This window comes from Thermobia domestica, chromosome 17, assembly GCF_964235325.1.
Source record: "Thermobia domestica chromosome 17, izTheDome1.hap1.1, whole genome shotgun sequence".
NCBI lineage: Eukaryota > Metazoa > Arthropoda > Insecta > Zygentoma > Lepismatidae > Thermobia > Thermobia domestica.
Window position 1 is genome coordinate 170,627,919 of NC_137470.1, and position 20,846 is coordinate 170,648,764.

Below are 20,846 nucleotides of genomic sequence, written 5' to 3' on the forward strand. Positions count from 1 at the left end.
CCAACGGGTGGGAAATTATTGAGGGAAATGTAGGGGTGAAAATTTACAAAAAATTCCCTAACCGAATTTCAAAATTTTTTGTATCTAGCACCACTGCTGCTATATGAGTTCAAGTCACCTAAACAAATCTTTGGTGTGTTGACAAGGTACAGTGAAATCCTGAAGTCGCTGGCTTCCATTCAAAGAGGGGGAAAAAATTCTGTCATACACATGAAATTTTGACACTTTTTAGGCCTCAGAAGCAAAAATCAAATATGCCGAGGCTACAGCTTCTCTAATTATCCTATTGAAACTTTTTATGGTGCGTTCTGTAGGGAAAAGAGGAAGCTTTTAGGTAGTGATACGTTTGTTTCAATGCAGCCAGTAACAGGGTAATAATAGAGGGGAAAAGGGATTTTTTTCGAATTTTTCACCTAATAGTGGGAATTAATTGTTTTGGCTGGAAACGCTGCCATCAGACAGAGGAAAACTATCTGAAAATAAACCGTAGTACTCCAAGAATACATCCTACAAGTATCATGGCGATATATAACAAAGTAAGCATGAAATTAAAAAAATCTCATTCTACCTCACAAATTCACCATTTTCTTACCATTTCCAGAAAATGGTTTATTATAAACCTCAACTGTACTTCCCCTAATTATTCTAGTGAAGCTTTTTGTGGTGCGCTGTGTAGGCTAAGGATGAGGCTATTATACACTTGTACGTTTGTTCGAATGTAGCCAACAAGAAGGAAATAATAGAAATAAAAAGGGAATTTTTTCCAAAATTTGCCCTTAAAATCTGGAATTAAAATTTTCTGTAGCTGGCAACACTACCATCAGACACACACAAACTATCTTAAAATAAGCTTTGGTATTCCTCTTATATATCCAACAAGTATTGTGACGATATCTAATAAAGTAAGCATGTCAATAAAAAATATCTCATTCTACCTTTAAAAAAATCAGTTATCTTACCAATTAGAGAACAAGGTCTACTGTAAACCTCAACTGTACTTTCCCTAATTATCCTATTGAAACTTCCTATAGTGCGTTGTGTAGAGCAAAGACGAGACTTCCAGATACTGGTACGTTTGTTCCGATATAGCCAACAAGAGGTAAATAATAGAGACAAAACATATAATTTTTCCAAAATTTCCCCCTAAAATCTGGAATTAAAATTTTCTGTAGCTGGCAACACTGCTACCAGACAGACGCAAATTATCTTAAATTAAACATTGGTTCACCACTAATATATCCTACAAGTAGGATGGCGATATTTGAGGAATAAAGTTTCTAATTACCAAAAATATATTACGGTAAACAGAAAAGTAGGCAAAAACTAGAAAAATCAAGGGTTAGAACCTAAATACGAATTTTACGTACGCCCCCTAATTGCCCCATTGTAACGATCTGTACTTGCGTTTGTTAAGTAAGGACAAATTTTCGATTGGCGTAAGTTGACTTGCACTCGGACGTATAAATACCGATTTATAAACAAAAATTTCTAATTTTTTGCCCAAATATAGGATAATTTAAATTTCCCTAATTGGCAACACTGGCGCAGGCCCGTCCAATTAATGTCAACAGTTAGGTATCCATCCGAGGTATCTCCCTGGCAAGTCTTAACGATGTCTTTCTACAACTAAGGAAGCTACAGGGAAAAAAGAAGTAAATTCGAAATTAGAAAATTCTCGAATTTTTGACTGGGGTGAAATTTGAAAAGGAAATTCGATACCAGAAGAAAAAGAAATTAATATGATAAACTATAGTCCAGCCATATTTTGCAAGAATAATATCCCGATATCTTAATTAGTGTCCACACAGGAGCGGATTAAACAAGTGACACACCCGTGTGTGCCACTTTGGCCACCTGGGCCACCGAGTATACATTTGATTACATTTTTTGACTACTAACTCATGTTGTTTTGTAGTTATAGTCTCGACTAATAATAATATCGTTGTAAATAATAACTTTAAGGAAAATTTTCTCTCCTTTTTACATCTTAGTTCCAACACTGTTGGTGAGAAATGCAGGGTGTTTCAAAATAAATTTTGGGGCTTTAAGTCTTCGTAGTACTTATTACATTTTATGTACAATTATAAGCAATGCATCAAGTAAAAGAGCACCTCAAACACTCTTTGCTACAAGTGTTCGATGTGAGATTCATTCGTCACACGGCACACATCTAGTCGATAGGCGAGAAAGGCTCATAAAGTTTCTGCCATATGACACAAAACACATTCAATTTAGGGGAGTCTCGTTTCAACTGTACTATCTCCTGAGGATTTGCTGACGGCCAGATGCAAACATTATGAGTTGAGTTGATTTTAGTTTAGCGTCCCGTTCAGCAGCGAGGCTATATGAGACGTGGACCTACTGATTAACGTGGAATCCGAACCAAATGAGCTCCCGCTGGGAATCGAACCCGGGTCTCCCACGCCGAAGGCGCGTACGCTAACCGCTTAGCCACGAGGGAGCTCGCAAACATTATGAGTGTTCACATTAGCTCTTAGGTAAAAGGTCGATTTATCACTGAAGACGACACGATCCAGAAAACCTTCATTGTTATGCAGGAATATTTCACTTGCGAAATTGGCACGTAAACCGTAGTCTGTAGACTTTAGACCTGTAGCAACTGCAAACGATAAGGACGTAGTTGCAAGCGTCTCCTTAATATTCTTCACACAAACGGTTGCACTGTAACTACAGATTCAGTCTTTATTAAAACACAAAAAGCTTTCTGCTCTCTAGTCTCCATCTTTGCTACTTGCTCTTTCTAACGGCAGACAGACGAAACAATGCATGTACATGCGTGAGTACAAAACTGTTTGAGTTGCTCTTTCATTTGATATAATATTTATAATTGTAAGTTAATTGTAATAGATACTACAAAGTTTCAAAACCCTAATATTAATTTTGAAACACCCTGCATTACTTCAAATTGAGTCATCCTATATTCATGTCTTTTATATACATATCATCAGGGCCGGTCCTAGTCAATTTGTCGCCTCGTGCAATGCCATAATTTGCCGCCTCCCCCTTTCTCCAGAAAGAACAAATCTTAAAAGTCATGATTTTAAGTATGCTACTCCAGCATGAACAACAAAGGTGAGGGTAAGTGCAGTCGCACTCAGAAAGGCTTAAATACTTACTAAAAATGCAATCCCGTTGTGGCTGTTTATTTTTTTTAAATATTAATCTATTATGTTAGTGAAAGATAAAGCAAACACACCTGCAGAGGAAAGATGGTAATCCTTTTTATAGAATTCACTATCGAGCTTCAATCTCAATGTATAAGTTTGCAATTCCAGTGCAACTAGCCCTTTTATCTTTATTTCTTGATTTTTCTTCTATATCTTCTAACATTTTTTTTTTTTTAAAAAAAACTTGTTTCTATCTTCAATGGTAAGGAACTTGTTTTTGACAAAAACAAGACTAGTTTCATATCAAAACTGTGATAGCGTACTACATGGAACAGATATTCACTACTATTCGAGAATTGAATTCTTGCATTTGAAACAATCAAGCAATTTGTGCTCGGATTTATTCGGCCATTTGCTTTAGCATTGTCCATGTAGCCTTAAACTAATGCAACCTAAACTTAATTTATGAATGTAGTATTCAAATAGAAGGTTAGCTTAGTAAATGTAACTACCATCCTCATGAAGTCTGTTTCCAACAAGAAATATTTAATTTAAATAATATTGTAAAACTTTGTCTCATATAGGACCTTTGGGTAGAGGAGTTAATAAAAAGAGCGTCCGGAATCGACTCTCCACTACCAGTTTTTATTATAAAAAGTTTCCTCTATAAAAGTATTTTCACAAAATACCATACAAATTGATCTCTCTAGAATCAAGGTGAGTTATAGGTGGTCTTTGACCGTAAGGTCGCAGACAGGATCTCCAACAGAGCCCCGTAGCAGGCTAAGAGGAGTGGATTTAAGAAACCAATGCTCCGTAGCAAGCAGAGGCAGGTTAAGTGGTCAACAGAGCCCCGTAGCAGGCTAAGCGGCTGAGGTTAGGATTCCCAGACAGAGCCCCGTAGCAGGCTAAGCCAGGAGATGGGATAGGCGTAGTCCCATAGCAGACTAGAGGCCTGGGGTTAGGTTACTCCAAGAGTCCCGTAGTAGACTAAAGGAGGGTCTCCAGAAAACTGGTATCGAGTTCCCTTCGTCCATCCAATTTATAAGGTCCTTTGGGTGGCGGTGGCGCTGCTGCTCCGATGTCGTCTTCTGCTCCGTGGGAGGGGCCAGAAGCCGTCGTATGCATGTGATTATAGGTCCCTCTGGTGGGAGATCCTCTTGCCGAACTATGTGGAGGTGTTTGTAAACATTGATGTGGAATTGCTTGTTTACCACATCACATAGGATATTACAATATACTTATGACAGATTTTGCCGGACCATCCAAGCTTGCCGCTCCACGCAAATGCACGTGTTGCATATATGGTAGAGTCGGCTCTGCATATCATATATATCTAGTCGACAAATTATTTATATATGACATTTAGAAAAATACTATTAGGCAAATTAGTATTAGTTTTTACCTTTAGGCAAGTTATTGGATACTGTTCGTGACATTATTTTTGTACTTATTAAAGGCCTGCTTACACGAAAAAACAAAATTTCATTTCAACTTTTATTTCTTAGTTGACAGTGATGAAAACTGCTGAAACCCGAATTGTTAATAGGTATGATATTCATGTAAATTGTAAAATATTTGTAGCGTATCAGTATCTAGCGTATAATTTATGTTGCATTTTACGGTAATTACACCTACATAAAAATATTTCATACTTAAATTGACGTAAGATCCATTACAAATGACTATTTGAAAAAAAACGAAATTTAGAAAAAAAACGAGAGGCAATGTTTTTTTTCTAAAAAAAACGTAAATTTCTGAAAAAATACGAACCGTTTTTTTTCTATTTACAACACTAATTTCAACTATCTAAAAGATAAGATTTTGTATTCAAAAAAACGCCCATTTAAATAACATGGGAATTTCTTCATCCACCTTTAGACTTCTAAAAAGTTAAAAATATTCACTTTAGGCAATTTTCCTGTCGACTAGTCTTGGAAGGATACAATAATCCCAAATTTCATCATTCTAATCATGTCGGAAGTGCCTAAGCATTTTGGGGTGTAGAAGAGGTCCCATATAAATAGCATGAGAAAGATTTTTCAGTTCCCCATAAAACCACTCTATAGTTAGAAATTTTTATTTCTGATGATTCACTTAAGTAACACTAACGAAAACATACAAGCATACCGAATTTCAAATTTTTATTCCAATTCTAACGAGGGAAGTTCTAGAAATGGTACGCGGGGATCTGCATGTGTTATATATCGTTGGGGAGGTGATACCAAATACAACACACATGTAAAATATCTCGCTTGAATGGAGCCTGCAGGGGGCGTGGCGACCGTTTGAAGATCAGTACAAGGCACGCTCCGAAACACTTGAAAACCTGGACAAAATAGAAAGTTACGATGTAACTATTTTGAGATGTGCTATATATAGGTTTAAAAGGTAGCTAAATACGAATCTGACATCAAATGTTTAAAAATCAAAATGGCGGATCCAACATGGCGGATCCAAATTACAAAGAAAAACATGCTATGGATTTGAAATTGCGTATATAGAGGTATTCGACGTCGCTATATGAATCGGACACTAAATGTGTAAAATCCAAAATGGCGGATAAAATGCAAAACACCTCCACGGAACTGAAATATTGCAATGATAGTGAAAAGATGCGCGTTTTGGAGTAACAATATGGTTATGCTTCGACAACTATATTTCTGGTATCACACTATACCTTTTACATTTGTAGCCCTAGGTATGCACTGCTGTGGATAGCATGTGTGTACGAGGGTGAGGGAGAGAGTGTACAATGACCAATAGTAATGGTAGAGGTCAAAGAAACAGGTGTAGTACAGGTTTTTATGACAAAATACATAAGAACATAAAATGCAGTTACTTTCTGTTTGCAGTTACGGCAAATGGGCTCTTGACATTTTGAAATGGAACGTATGGTACATCAAAACCCGCTTTGTAGCGAACATGAAAGTTTTGTGATACGAACAGATTGCAATCATAGGCAATAATTATTTTATTATCATTTCTTCGGAGGAGGGGACGGAGTTGATAGTAAAATAATTATTGACTATGATTGCAATCTGTTCGTGTCACAAGACTTTTATGTGCGCTACAAACACTCCCTGCATTCTGTGCCTCAATTTTGGTATCACTGTATAGCAAAACACGCTACCTGTTTCTTGTAAAATATCACCTACCCATACTTGGCCCGTTATATACTATACGTATTTTGCTATTACATGTGCAATAAACTCTACGTATGTCCGTTCTGTATATATTTTTTGCACTTTTGTCTGCTGTATTGGATCCGTCATACTGCATTTTGCACTTTTTCCGCCATATTGCATTTTGCAATTTTCCTGCAATTGGATCCATCATATTGCATTTTGTACTTCTAACATTGGATTCGTACTCCGCGACCACGAACACCTCTATCTTCCTGCTTTCAGTTCCGTAGCAGTGTTTTGCATTTTGTCCGCCATCTTCGATCCTCCATTTTGAATTTTACACTTTTGGTGTCCGATTCATACATAGCAACGTCGAATATCTCTATATACGCAATTTCAGATTCATAGCTTGTTATTTTTGTAATTTGTGTTAGCCATGTTGGATCTGCCATTTTGATTTTTAAACATTTGATGTCAGATTCGTATTTAGCTACCTTTCAAACCTATATATACCACGTCTCAAAACAATTACATCATAACTTCCTATTTTGCCCACGTTTTCTAGTGTTTCGGAGCGTGCCTTGTTCTGATCTTCAAATGGCCGCCACGTCCCCTACAGTGCCCATTCAAGCGAGATATTTCAAATGTGTGGTGTAGTTGGTGTCATCTTCCCAACGATATATAAAACGATATACTTTCTTGCACTTTTGTCTGTCATATTGGATCCGTCTTATTGCATTTTGCACTTTTTCCGCCATATTGCATTTTACAATTTTGCTGCAATTGGATCCGTCATATTGCATTTTGCACTTTTCCCGCCATATTGCATTTTGCAGATCCCCGCGTACCATTTCTAGTACTTCCCTAGTAAGTGTCTAAAACATGAAATTATAGGTCCAAAAAAAGGCCCATTTAAAAACGCCCATTTCATCCAATCTTTAGACCCCGAAAAAAATTTAAAATATTCACTTTTGGCAATTTTCTTGTGGGTTTGTCCCGAAAAGCTACAATCACTCCAAATTTAATCATTGTAGCCCAACAGGAAGTGCTCAACAATTTATGTATAGTTAAGAAATATCTCTATAGTTACTATCTACAACGTGAACCGGTTCCATTATTCTTATAGTGAACTTACACTTTAGGCCATACGTACTGTTTATTAATCTCTTTCCAATTTCAGGCTATTTCTTATTATGAAAATACACCGTAAATATAAGATTTTCCTTTCAATCTCCGTTAACCCACTATAGGGAGAATACACGAGATAACAAAACGGGGATAAGACAGAACTGTTCACTGGACGTGGTCAATCCTCTACATCGACAGATAGACTCTGATGTTCAATTGTCGTAGAGTAGCAAGCTTTAAAACACATGGAATGAAACTGAAGCACCCGCCAAGTGCAAACTATGTAATGTCATTTGATTTTCCCATTCGCTGATCCTTAAATTCCAAGAAACTCAGTACAGTTCAGAAATCCTAATCTATGCATTTGACGAACAACATCGTCATGCCTTAAGACAAGGTTGTCTGGCATCATATATTTCCACATTTGGTTCTCTTGTCGTGTACGTCGGGAAGACCTTCTTTAAACTCTCCTCAACAGCCACGGTCATAACCATCACTTATAAACTTCCCGCTGTAATAACTGCGACCATGAATTGTGGCTGAGTTATGCCCTTTCGGCAGGAGAACATGAATTACATCACTTGGATTGTGCTTCAACTGCACTCAATATGCTTTCACTCTCGTTACTTCACAGTGGTGAACGGTAGAGCATTCTTTAGGAATTTGGATTGAGCAACGTCCAATGAAAAGCTTCGTCTTATCTCTGTTTCGTCATCTTACGTGTATTTCCCCTGGTGGGTTAGCGGAGGTTGAGCAAACAATAGCCCTCCTATAATTATTTTCATCCAATTATTTCTCAAAGTAACTAGTTAGTTCATTTCATTCTTATTTTTATTATTTTTCTGTACTTCTCATATTTCTCTTACATAATTCTCTGTTAAATTTTGTTCACAAAACAAACTTCACGCCCTCAACGTCCTGAAAAATATTGTGAGCTATTTTAAAGAGTACACTTCATGCGGTGAAAATATCTGATTCTTTACAAGCAACATACATCGATAAAAGAAACCTGCCTGTGTTGTCAATTGCATATTTTAACCATCAGGTAAAATAAGTACTATAATATGTACGAGTTTCTATTTTTCTACAATACCAGCATATTAGATGTTGAAATGTACTTAAGATCTAGAACAATGGACTCATCTTTGTACTGCTTTTTTATATGCACTAAATAAAATCGATATTTCAGCAACCCTGTAACTTTATTCTCGATTATTTCTGCCTCATGCGCTACAAACATTTTACTTCCCCATCCATTGGTGTGGCATATTGTACTATATATATATAAATAAATAACAATTAAATCACTGGTTACCACCTAGTTTGAGTCATATCTGCCCACTAACTAACTGATGAAAACGGCAGTTTATAGGTAATGGTTTTTGTATGTTCACTTATGAATCCTTGATCCTGCTGTTATGGTGTACGTAAAAATACCATTTCATAACTAATTTTCTCTTGTACGACTCTTCATTCACTTAGAAAAGTATATATTTAAAGTATATCTAATTATGTACAAAGTCACCAATTAAACTATCGTATCTTTACTATTTTATTCTGGAAACCCTGTAGGAAAATAACTAACGAATTCCGTATGTAAATAATAGTAGCCAGATCAAAGTTGTAATACTTAATATACGATTTCAACAATTCTCGAAATCACTTGAGCACTGAACCTGTGAAGAATATGTAGTGAGTGAAAAATAATAACTAAAAATTCTGTAACTTATATTTATCTTTTGATTGGAGATTATGATGACCCACTTGTGATTTTGTTCCTCCTGTCTAAATTAGGTTGAGAATTTTCGGTCCTAGTGTAAATGGATTCAGAATCTTTCCAGTAAAACAGATAGAACTGAGAACAAGTGAATGTCGTTTCACAGTGTGAAACTACAACACTCTCTCGAACTATTATTATGAGAATTCATTGTTCAAACTTAAAGTAATATATTTTCGTGGCTAAAATTTCGACCAAACTTTTTGCGGTGTTTTTGCAAACACCCTGTACGTCCACGACAAGTTCTCCTTTGCATAACTTACGAGAATGTGTTTAAATCAATTGTTATGTGAGTATCGCCCAGACTTATTCTCAAACTCCCGCATTTACGAATCCAGTGGAACAACTTTATTTCTTAAAAACCTCTTATACAGACGATAGGTATTCAGAGATGTCTGTCGCATTTCCGTTCCAGACACCCTACCCAATTCTAGCGACCAACTACGAGACGATAAGATTTTTTTTTGTTCTCTCTCTCTTTTTCCCTTTTGAAATAACTTCTCTGTTTTACGGTGAAACATCAGTCTGATATTAATGTTACCAAACCCTTTAAGAATCTTAGTTCTGATATTACTCCAGACTCTATATTTAGCGCTGACTTCATACTTTCGCAGCTGCTAGACTAATCTTTGAACCGATCACTTGTATAGATTTGTGTCACCCTTTTCTTCTATAATGTTGTGTAATCTAAGCTGGTTTTAGTTGGAACCCATGTCTGTATTTTTTCTTTTGTGAAGGTGTGTGCGTTTTGGAAATTCTATAGATATCAGAAACGTCGCGCGCCCAAATAAGTAGCATGAGATCACTTTTAGCCAATCAAAATTCACCAAGTGTTCCAAACCATTACATCATTTACATCCAATCAGCTTCCAAAGAAATTTTTCTAATGATTGCACAATCTGGTGTAATATTGACACACCTAAGCTCGAGACATAAAACCTTTGGAATGATCTCTCTAGAGGTTCATTACCTCCGAACAACGCGATGAGCACATAGTCCGTGCTCTCGCTTCCCCTCGTGGGGGAGGCAGTCCTCTGCACTCCTTGCAGAAGTGATCTTAAACTATTTTAGTGATAATTAAGTACTCCTGGACTTAGTGTTGTATAGTGAAGTATGAAAGATTCAAAAGAGCTGTGTCAAGTATCCGGCGTGGTGACCGTTACCACGTCCACCTTTTGGAATTCATATTGTGTTTCGGCGGAGTAAGTATATTTTCTTTACTAGCTCACCCAGAGAGCTGTCGTACACTTACTCAATACTTGAATTCTTCTGTAGACTAAAATAATTACTTCGCCCTACTTTCGTGGAACTGTTTCCTGATATCTCCTGTCTAACACGCCACACCGAGAACTGAAAATCATGTATTTGTAAACCTGTGATATTTAACTTCAATCTTAATTAGTGACGTGATAGTGATCCTTTTTAATGTTTCATATTATGGTCTGTAGAGAAACTAAGCTCTCTGATAATAAATCCATAGCAACACACTCGTAGTACTTTCATATTATTATTACTACAACAGACCTAAAGAAACTCCCAACCTCTCCGTCAATATAGAGAGAGACGCCTCCGCTAGGACCACACACTGCGATTAAGTGGTAAGTCACCTTACGGTGGATCGTCGCTAGAGTAAGCATACAAGTAGTCTAGAACGTAGTCCTGTTGGCTCCTGGGGACTCTAGTCCCCCTTCAAGGGACTGCCATTGGGCCTGGTAAGTCAAGATCCCGTCTCGACTGAGACGCCTGTTGCCGATCTCTTCTCTGCATCCACCTACAGGTAAGAACTAACATCTTTCAGCCAATCCCCTCGGGCTATCAACTATCGCTCCTAGTTTTCCAACTTCAAGAGATTACTGTAGTGAGTGAGTTAATGACGTCACCTGTGACTAATTCGTGTAATTTGATTTGCAGTAGTGTTGTGTGTCGCCAGTGAATAGTGTAAGAGGGCTTTGGTAGGAAAGTGCCTCTTAGTGTAAATCATGTGTTCCTTATTCTTTTGTTCATCTAGATGAACCGTCTTCCTATCCTTGCGGCTTTACAATATGGTATTTATAATGTAGTAATTCATTTAACCAAGGGGAGTCGCTTCCTCAATTGGCTTAATACTTAATACGTAAATGAATATTCTTTAAGCCCTAGTAAATTAATTAATTGAGTTAAAACGATCATTGGTTCTAATCGTTTGGTCGTTCAACTATTCTACTTGCTGTAATTGCCCATTTGCTTGAACCCTGTCAATGCTAACGAGGCGCACTTCTACTTTATTGTTTAGTCCGCCCCACGTGATGTAATCATTGATGTCGGGAGGTGTTTGAACTCCCCTCTTTTGATGTACAAAACCTGGAAGTGTTTCTGTTCGCCACTAGTGTGGCCCCACCTTAATTATAGATATTATTAGGTATTTAATTAACTATTCATGTGTATAAGTTGACATCACGGCGGACAGATAAATGCTAAATATCCTTCAGTAATATTGTAATATAACCTCCGTCGGGTTAATGATTCATTGCGCCACTCTAAGGTTGAACGACCCCCTTCTCTTGCTGAGGCCGTAGCCTCAGGCTTAGTATCATAAATCACACCGCTCCCTGTTCAGACCACTGCTATCGGTGTGATCCAGAGAACTATTATTTATTCGTATTGATTGTGTTTATTGCTTTGGCACTGTCCCAGGAACCTCGTAATATTTTGTGAGATTGAGGAAGCGACTATTTGACGAGCTTTTGCCTTTTACGCAAGGATAGGAGTAGCCTTAGTAAGATCAGAATGTTATTCGAAAAGTCCTACCGGTAGTTTCGCTTGAACTCGACCCCTTACGAGTTCTCGACGCTACAATATCTATAACTATTTCCATAGAGGAATAAGAGCAAATATAGAACTTGTTCCTCGGACGTTCAATCTATATTGTTTGGAACACAACCTATCAGCAAGAATCGCCACTAATTCTAATTATGACGAGATCCTTCCTAAATAACTCTATGACAGTTACTTTGCTTCAGTAACGAACAGTCGGTAGATTATGACTTCAAAGGTAACCAAGCCGTTAACATTGGTGTGTACCCAATTATCTACCCACCAAAAAGACACAAGCTGCCTACTGTGTTTCACAGAGTACAGAGACAATCCAACTAAACACATCAATTAACTGCTGGCTTTAATCATAAACTCGACTTACAAAGCGTAAGTTACAGCTGTGTTGCGATCTCTCATTTTCCTTAGCACTATCACTTCACCTCTATACTCACTTCGCTCCCACTGACTATACACAATTAAAACCCGATTACTTATGGTAAAATCGATTACCTATGATGCTAATATAATAATCTAATATATGATCTAGTGAGTTTCCTTTCACAGTGTGAAACTACAGTAGATATCCAAACTATACGAATTCATTACTCAAACCTGAAGTAGTACATCTATAATTTCAAGCTTCAACAGAGAAATAAAATCAAAGGCAGAACCTGATCCTTGGAGGCTGAATTCATATCAAAAAGCCATGACTCGCTATTTCTGACTGCTTTTGACCTATGGACATTAATATTGAAACCGGAAGTGCTAATGATGTCTGTCACTTCCTTTTGCAATAAAGGAATAAAACCAGGTGAAATGTATTCTTACGGTACGAATCCATATCTCTCTTGTTTGGGTCACCAACCGACGTTACGAAGCGAATTTTATTCGATCTTAAGAAAACGAACCGATATATGACGTCAACCCAAAATAGCTTGTTTCTGTTACCGTGATGTAAGAAACGTATTTTTGCGTTGTTAAAGCTTTGTATCTTAATAACTAGGAAATATTTTCCCGAGATTCTTGGTATATGTTGTATTGAAGGCTAATTCTACACGTTGGTATCATTAAATTACTACTTTTGGTCAGAAATGTTCATTGCAAAAAAGCTTTTTGATATTTCTTTTTCCGTTTATGCTCTATCCAAAATCACTATTGAGTACCGGAAGTACTACTATCCGTAGAGTATTGGGGGCAGTAATGGTATATTCTCTTCAGACTCTGACCCGACTGCAAACATCAGTTCTCGGTTTTTGTTATCGTTTTTTTCTTGGTATGGTGATAAACATTAAAACAGGAAAGAAATAATTCGAACCATTTCCGGTGTGAATAGAAGGTTAACGTAGGAGAAGAAGCCTACTCTTGGACGTTCAACCGTTTGCAAAAGAAACCATTTAAAAATGCTCCAAGAGCATAGCCAGAACGAACTTAAAAAGAATGGAGAGATGGAGCGGGAAGGATAACTGGGGTTGTTCCTAGATGTAAAAGTAAATCTTTTTCTCCACACCTTCTTCTGTTTCTCGCAAAAATGAGCGAAAATATCATTTAACTATGATTTACGGTTCCGAGATATGGCTCCTTAAATCTCCCGAAATTCGAACTTTTAGGGCCAATATCTGGGGAACGGTGGCCAATTGGACAGTGGTCATCGGTTACTATTTGGTACCAAAATGTTCACCATCCTCTTAGGTATTGGTCAACACTAACATCATCTCTCTATGACTTACGGTTTCCGAGATATGGCTCCTTAAATCTCCTGAAATTCGAACTTTTTTGGTCAATATGTGGGGAACGGTGGCCAGTTGTCCAGCAGCCAGTTGACCAGTGGTCACTGGTTACTATTTGGTACCAAATGTTCGCCATCATCTTAGGTATTGATCAACATCAATATCATATCACTATGATTTTACGGTTACCGAGATATGGCTCCTTAAATCTATCTAAATCGAAATTATTTTTTGGGCCAATATGTCGAGAACGGTAAGTCACAGAGGGATAATGTTAGTGTTGATCAATACCTAAGAGCATGGTAAATATGTTGGTACCGATATTAATTGGTGGCCACTGGCCAAACGGGTGGCCAATTGGATAGTGTCCAACGGTTACTATTTGGTACCAAAATATTTATCATCCTCTTAGGTATTGATGAACACCATCATCTCTCTATGACTTATGGTTCCCGCGATATGGCTCATTAAATTTCCGGAAATTGGCAATTTTTCGGCCAATATCTCGGGAACGGTAAGAGTGACGCGAAAAATTCCATCACTTTCTCAGAGAGTTTTTGATGCTCTATCGAATGGAGGGCTCAAAATTGAAAAATCGCAAACAACAGACAGACGGGCAGATAGACAGAGACACACAGACATAGAGAATTCAGTAACCAACTTTTTAAGTTCGTTGAAAATGCTTCTCGCTATCTGTTACCATTTTCCTGCTACGGCGATAAACGTTCACACCAGAAATGGTTAATTTGAACTAATTCCGGTTTCAATACTGGGTTAACGAGAGAGGCCAAATCAATTCTTGGGAGCTGAATCGCCAGCAGGAAACCGCATCTCGATACCTCTTATCGTTTATGATCTAATACATGTAGAAGGAAAGAAATACGGACGGACATAGCCGTTCTACTAGACTTCCGACACTTATGGATAACATAGTTTGAAAGTCGAACAAGATCAATGAGCTTACCTAATTACCTAGACACGTAAGATAAAAAAGACTGTACAAAGTTCCATTGTTCTTATGCAGGGTGTTTCAAAACAACACCGACAACGTTTGAGAGGTGATTCCTGACACCAAGATAAGACGAAAATGTAACCCAACCTGGGTGCACAAATGCTTCCTTTCGGAGTTATAGGCTGGCGAAAACATGAAAATATGAACTTTAAAGGTCCATAGCTCCAAAACTATGGAATCTACCATAGTCGGGTCAAGACTTCACTTAGGAACTAGTACGGACACTATCCAAAAATGCATGTTTCAGAATCCTACGGCACTTCCGCAACAATTTTTATAGAGGTATTTGGTGAGTACTTCAAGTTATATGCCCGTAGCCAATCTTCCTCTATAAAAATTGTTGCGTGAGTACTTTATAATTCTGAAACATGTATTTTTGGATAGCACATATTAGTTTTTAAGTGCAGTCTTGACCCGACTAAGGTAGGTCCCATAGTTTTGGAGCTATGGACCTTTGAAGTTCATTTTCTCAAGTTTTCGGCAGCCTATAACTCCGAAAGGAAGCATTTGTGCACCCAGGTTGGTCTGTACTTTTCGTCTTATCTTGGTGTCAGGAATCACCTCTCAAACGTTGCCGGTGTTGTTTCGAAACACCCTATATATGTAATTCTGTAGCATCCATTAGTAAATACGAACTAAAAATTATTTTAATGTAAAATTAACTATAGCTAGTGATTACAAATAAAACATTTGGAAACTAACTTACTCATTATCCTTCAAAGTGCTTGAGTTATCATTTGAAGTTCCACTTCCCTTTGGTTCACTCAGAGTTTTCACGGAACGCACTAAGCTAGAGTATTTACTTTCGATGTGATGTTTTGTTCTTGAAAGCTGGTATTTCATCTTAAATTTGTTATTTTCCAAACAATCTTCTAAAAGCACACGGGCATTCACATCCCTTCCAATAAACTTTTGCACATTTTTGAACTCCCCCTTATTTGAAGCAATGTAACATTCACCGTAGACGTCCTTACTGCTTACTGTTTTGTTAATTTCGGAGACACTATGACAGCTGTTATGGAACTTATTTGAATAATAGTAATCCGTAATTTCCTTCAAATACTCTGGAGGAAATTTTAACCTTTTAACAACCACTCTAAGGCAGTTTTCAGTGTTAATATTATTCTCAATTTTATTATCACGAGAAACATCAGTTGATGTCAAATCACACTCTCCCGAGTCACGCTTAGCTTCAGTATTTTGGTATTTGACATTGTTATGAGTATTCTTCTCAACAAATAATGGAGTGCATAATTTAGTTTTAGAACCTATATTACTTATTACATTTAATTCTGGTGGTGAACTTGGATTCGTATCTTTTTTAGCACGGCATTTTTTATCATCAAAACCGTCAAATCTTCGGTCACTTTCCTCTGTCAACAATTTCACTTTCTTTTCTTCGGTATTTTGGTATTTGACATTGTTATGAGTTTTATTCTCAACAAATAGTGGAGTACATAATTCATTTTTTGAACCTACACTATTTATAACTTTGAATTCTGATGTTAAAATTTGATCCACCTCACTTTTAGCATGGCATTTTTTATTATCTAAACCGCCAAATCTCCGGCCACTTTCCTCTTTCCTCAATTCAACTTTCTGATCTTCGGTATTTTGGTGTTTGACATTGTTATGAGTTTTGTTCTCAAAAAATAATGGAGTGCATAATTCATTTTTGAAACCTACAGTACTTTTTACTTTGAATTCTGATCCTGAACTTTGATCCATCTCATTTTTAGTATGGCACTTACCTTCGGCATTTTGATATTTGACATTGTTAGGAGTTTTGTTATCAACCAATAATGGAGTATATAATTCATTTTTGAAACCTACATTACTTTCTACATTGAACTCTGATGTTGAAATTTGGTCCGCCTCATTTTTAGTATTGCATTTTTTATCATCTATACCGTCAAATTTCCGGTCACTTTCCTCTTTTTCAATGAAGTTAAGAGATCCATTGCATATATCAGACTTACTTATTTGTTCTAAGATATTGCAGGAAAATTCTTTAACTAAAATACTCTTGTCTTCCACTTTATTACTATTCACCAGGAGAAAAGAATCTGTTCGTGTATTTCTGTGTCTTTGTGATGGTGACATTTCTTCTAAATCTAATGAATGCATTTCATCACAAGGCTTCATACAGTCTTTCTTAAGTTTAAAATATTCTTCGAAAGAACTTCCTTCTTTTTTGTCCTCTTGGTCAAATTTAAGTAATTCATTTTTTTCAAAGCACAATGTAATTTCTTTTTTGCTGGTTAGTTCTATCGTCGTTTTATCATACGGTTCACACTTTGAGCTTTGTATCTCCTCTTGTAATTTCGAAATAAATTTCTTTCCAGGCAAGTCATAATATTTACGCACTTCCTGTTTTAAAACAGATTTATAATATGCTTCGTTCTTTTCATTCTTTGGGCAACTGCTTCCCGAATTACTATTACAAGGATTATGGTTATACTGTATCGTTGACATTTCATTTTTAAAGGCAGTGTCCTTAGAATTGCTTATGGATAATGCTGTATCAATACGACCAGATATATTCTCTCCCTGCACTATTGGCACTTTTCTTTCAAAGTCTTCTAAAGTCCCCCGTTTCGGTGATATATCGCTATCGCAACTTAGTATGACATCATCTATCGTTGACACTTCTGTTTCAGCAACACTGGTTTCGAAACTGATAACTGGTATTGACATACTAGTAACAAAAGACTTGTTATTTTCCTGTAGTTCCGACATCTTTCTTTTATAAACCATAACTTCGGAATTGATAACTGTCTCATGTAAAGTTAAATAATTTATAAGTATTGGTCTTGTTAAAGATTTGGTTACTGCATTAAAATAATTTTGATTGATTCCTGCAGCGTCAAGAACTGTTTGAAATTCAGGAGCACTACAGAAAAAGAAAATTAAATTCTGTTTTCTTCCAGGCAAAAAAAAATCGTTAATAAGACACAGCACCTTTCACGTAACGAGTATATTCTGACTATCGGAAATTACTTTTATATAAAGAAGAACTCAAAAAAAAAAAAAAAACTCGCAAAATGTTTAAGAAACAATTTTACTGCATAATTCGTTTATTAATCTGAACAAGATCCTTCGATGTTTTGTTTCTTCATTTTCTGATGCACTCTTGATAACCACCCAAGCAGAGTATTGCATCCTGGTTTCCCGAGTGTGATTCTAAAAGAAAGAAGAAAATCCAATTAATATATATACTAAGAGTTGACAGCTATGTTAGTTGCAATTAAGGTTGTGATCATGACATTCATATAGAAGAGCAAAAATATATGAACAATCTGTTAAAACACCGTTATAAAAATAAAACAGATAAAAATGTTTAAAGTAAATTACAGACATACTTCATATCTTAGCTCATTTGGTGAACCTCATCTTAGCATTTTCCCTTATCTTATACATGATTGATTCAGTGGAGGGAAGTATTATTATTATTATTATTATTATTATTATTATTATTATTATTATTATTATTATTATTATTATGAGATTTCACGGAATTTTGCTTTTAGTGTGTATTACGATTCTACAGCCCAAAAAAAAAAATTATTATTCATATCCCTTTTCTTTGTTGCCCTTTCTTGAAGTATAGACACGAATTCCAAAACCCGCCGGAAGCTCATGTGATTCAGATTCCACGTTAATCAGTAGGTCCACGTCTCACATAGCCTCACTGCTGAACGGGACGTTAAACTCAAAATTAACTCAACGAATTCCAAAAAAATGGAGCTCTTAGTTCCTTAGTGTGAAACTGACTCCTAGACTCAAGTAAATATTTAGAAGCCAAAGTTGGGGAACATTTCCACACTGTACACGAGTTAAAATTATGCTACTAAAAACTATACCCAACATAAGCTGAACTTCGAAATACGTAAAATGGTTTCTATTTCGTTAGCTATTGGTTTCTATTTCGTTAGCGTAAAATGGTTTCTATTTCGTTAGCGTAAAATGGTTTCTATTTCGTTAGCTATTGATTATTCTAGAGATCTCGAAGGCATATGTGATAAGTGTTCATATTTGTCCATATTCCTACTCGGCGGCTCGGAGTTTATCCATGATAATGAGAGAAATTATTTTTCATATATATATATATATATATATATATATATATATATATATATATATATATATATATATTGAGAGAGAGGGAGAGGATATATATGCTTGTACTTATCATTAGATAATAGTTAGCATAGTTTATAATCCAGAATTTTTAAAACCAATTTTAACTTCATCCATGTTCAGTCTGGAATTATTTTTCTGACCAGAGTATGCACTTCTTTATTAAAAATAAATTATTTCGTAACAGTTTCCATAACGTAACGTTATGTTCCTCAGACGTTATGTTCATATTAATGTAGATAATAGAGACATCATAATGTTAAATTGTCGATATTCATTGTTGCTTATTATATAATTTTATATTTATATTATGTAACAATACGATATTATTATAATTTTGCGTTTCATTAGCTGTTTCTATTAATATATATATATATATATATAATCACTATTATTATCATTTTTTTCTTTCTTTTCTTCTTATTCCCAAATATCAATCAATTACCTAATTTCCGTGAATTTTCATGCTTCAATTCTTTCAAACAACCTATCCCATAATTCATGAATGTGAAGTCCATTTGTCCAATTCATTAACCTTTCTCTTTTTTCTCTCTTAATCCATCTCGCTTCTTTCCATTTTCTTATTAATGTTCTATTCTCTTTTTCTAAACGTTTTACACCTTCCCAATTTATATAATGCTCTGTCTCTTTGAAATGTTTATATATCGCGTTATTTTCTCTTTTAAGTCTTACGTCAACCTTATGTTGTTTTATTCTTTATTTGAGTTTTTTTTTCTGGTGAGTACTTCGTTGGTGAGTACTTCGAAATATATGCCTGTAGCCAAACAGTCTCTTCAAAAATTGTTGCGTGAGTACCTTAGGATTCTGAAACACGTATTTTTGGATAGCGCACATATTAGTTCCTAAGTGAAGTCTTGACCCGAGTACGGTAGGTCCCATAGTTTTGGAGCTATCGGCCTTTAAATCTCAATTTTTCATGTTTTCGGCGGCCTTTAACTCCAAAAGGAAGCATTTGTGCACCCAGGTTGGTCTATACTTTTCGTCTTATCTTGGTGTCAGGAATCACCTCGCTAACTGTTCGGTGTTCTTTTGAAACACCCGATATATAAAATTGAAAATCACTATGTTTGTGACTTTAAATCTCCTGAACCGCCCGACCGATCTCGATCAAATTTGTAACATGGATGAGGTTCGATATTGGGCTGGTTTTAGGCTATTCATTTTGATAGTAGAACTGAGAGTGAGGGAAGGGGTATAAAAATAAATAAAACTTAATAACTCCTGAACCACTCAACCGATCTTGATCAAATTTTCAACACAGTTGAGGTTCAGGAGAGGAATTTCTCTTATGATTTAAATTTGACGGAGCAACGTAGGGGGCGAAGGAAGGGGAGATATATAAAAATCAATGTCTATAAAACTGAAAGTGACTATTTTTGTGACAATAACTTTTGAACTTTCCGACCGATCTCATCAAATTTTCAAGATACATGAGTTTCGAATCTGGAAACGTTTTTGTAATTTCACTTTAACGCTAGATCCTAGGGGAGGGGGAGGAGAGGGGGGTATAAATAAAAAACTAATAAAACCTAATAAGTTTTGAAAAACCCAGCCAATCTCGATCAAATTTTCAACATACATGAATTTAGGGGCAGGGACTACTCTAGGCTATTCACTTTGACGATGCAACGTAGGGGAGGGAGAGAGAAATTTAAAAATAATCTAAAATGATCGATGTGTTGAATCCATAGTTTTCGGGTCCGATGAGAGAAACAGTGACACTTCTTATGCTGTTTCAATCCTAGTTTAGCCCTGATAGTTAGTGAGGGTAAGGGTACAACGTAGGGGAGGGGATAAACATTTAAAAATGATCAAAAGTGACTAATATTTGTGTCGAATCCATAGTTTTGGAAGTAGCTGAGATTAACAGTGACAATTCCGATGCCATGGCCCGCAACATGGGGAGGGGGAAATATATATATATATAAATGGTCATAAATGACCGAAATTAGTGTTGAATCTATAGTTCTTGCGGTCGCCGAGATGAACAGT

The 20,846-nt window shown here is 36.2% G+C and overlaps 1 protein-coding gene across 2 annotated transcripts in view; it reads right to left on the bottom strand.

Moving 5' to 3' along the window:
• LOC145674494 (uncharacterized) overlaps positions 1-20,846 on the bottom strand; it is a 277,738-nt gene that overhangs the window by 13,913 nt on the left and 242,979 nt on the right. Inside the window, exon 2 of one of the 2 annotated variants that reach the window (XM_081744625.1) lies at positions 15,400-17,876. In XM_081744625.1, coding sequence (XP_081600751.1) covers positions 15,400-17,450 — 2,051 coding nt within the window. In that variant the 5' untranslated portion in view covers positions 17,451-17,876. Of the gene's footprint in view, positions 1-15,399; positions 17,877-20,846 lie in introns of those variants that run through there. The other variant, XM_081744632.1, reaches the window with a different exon arrangement.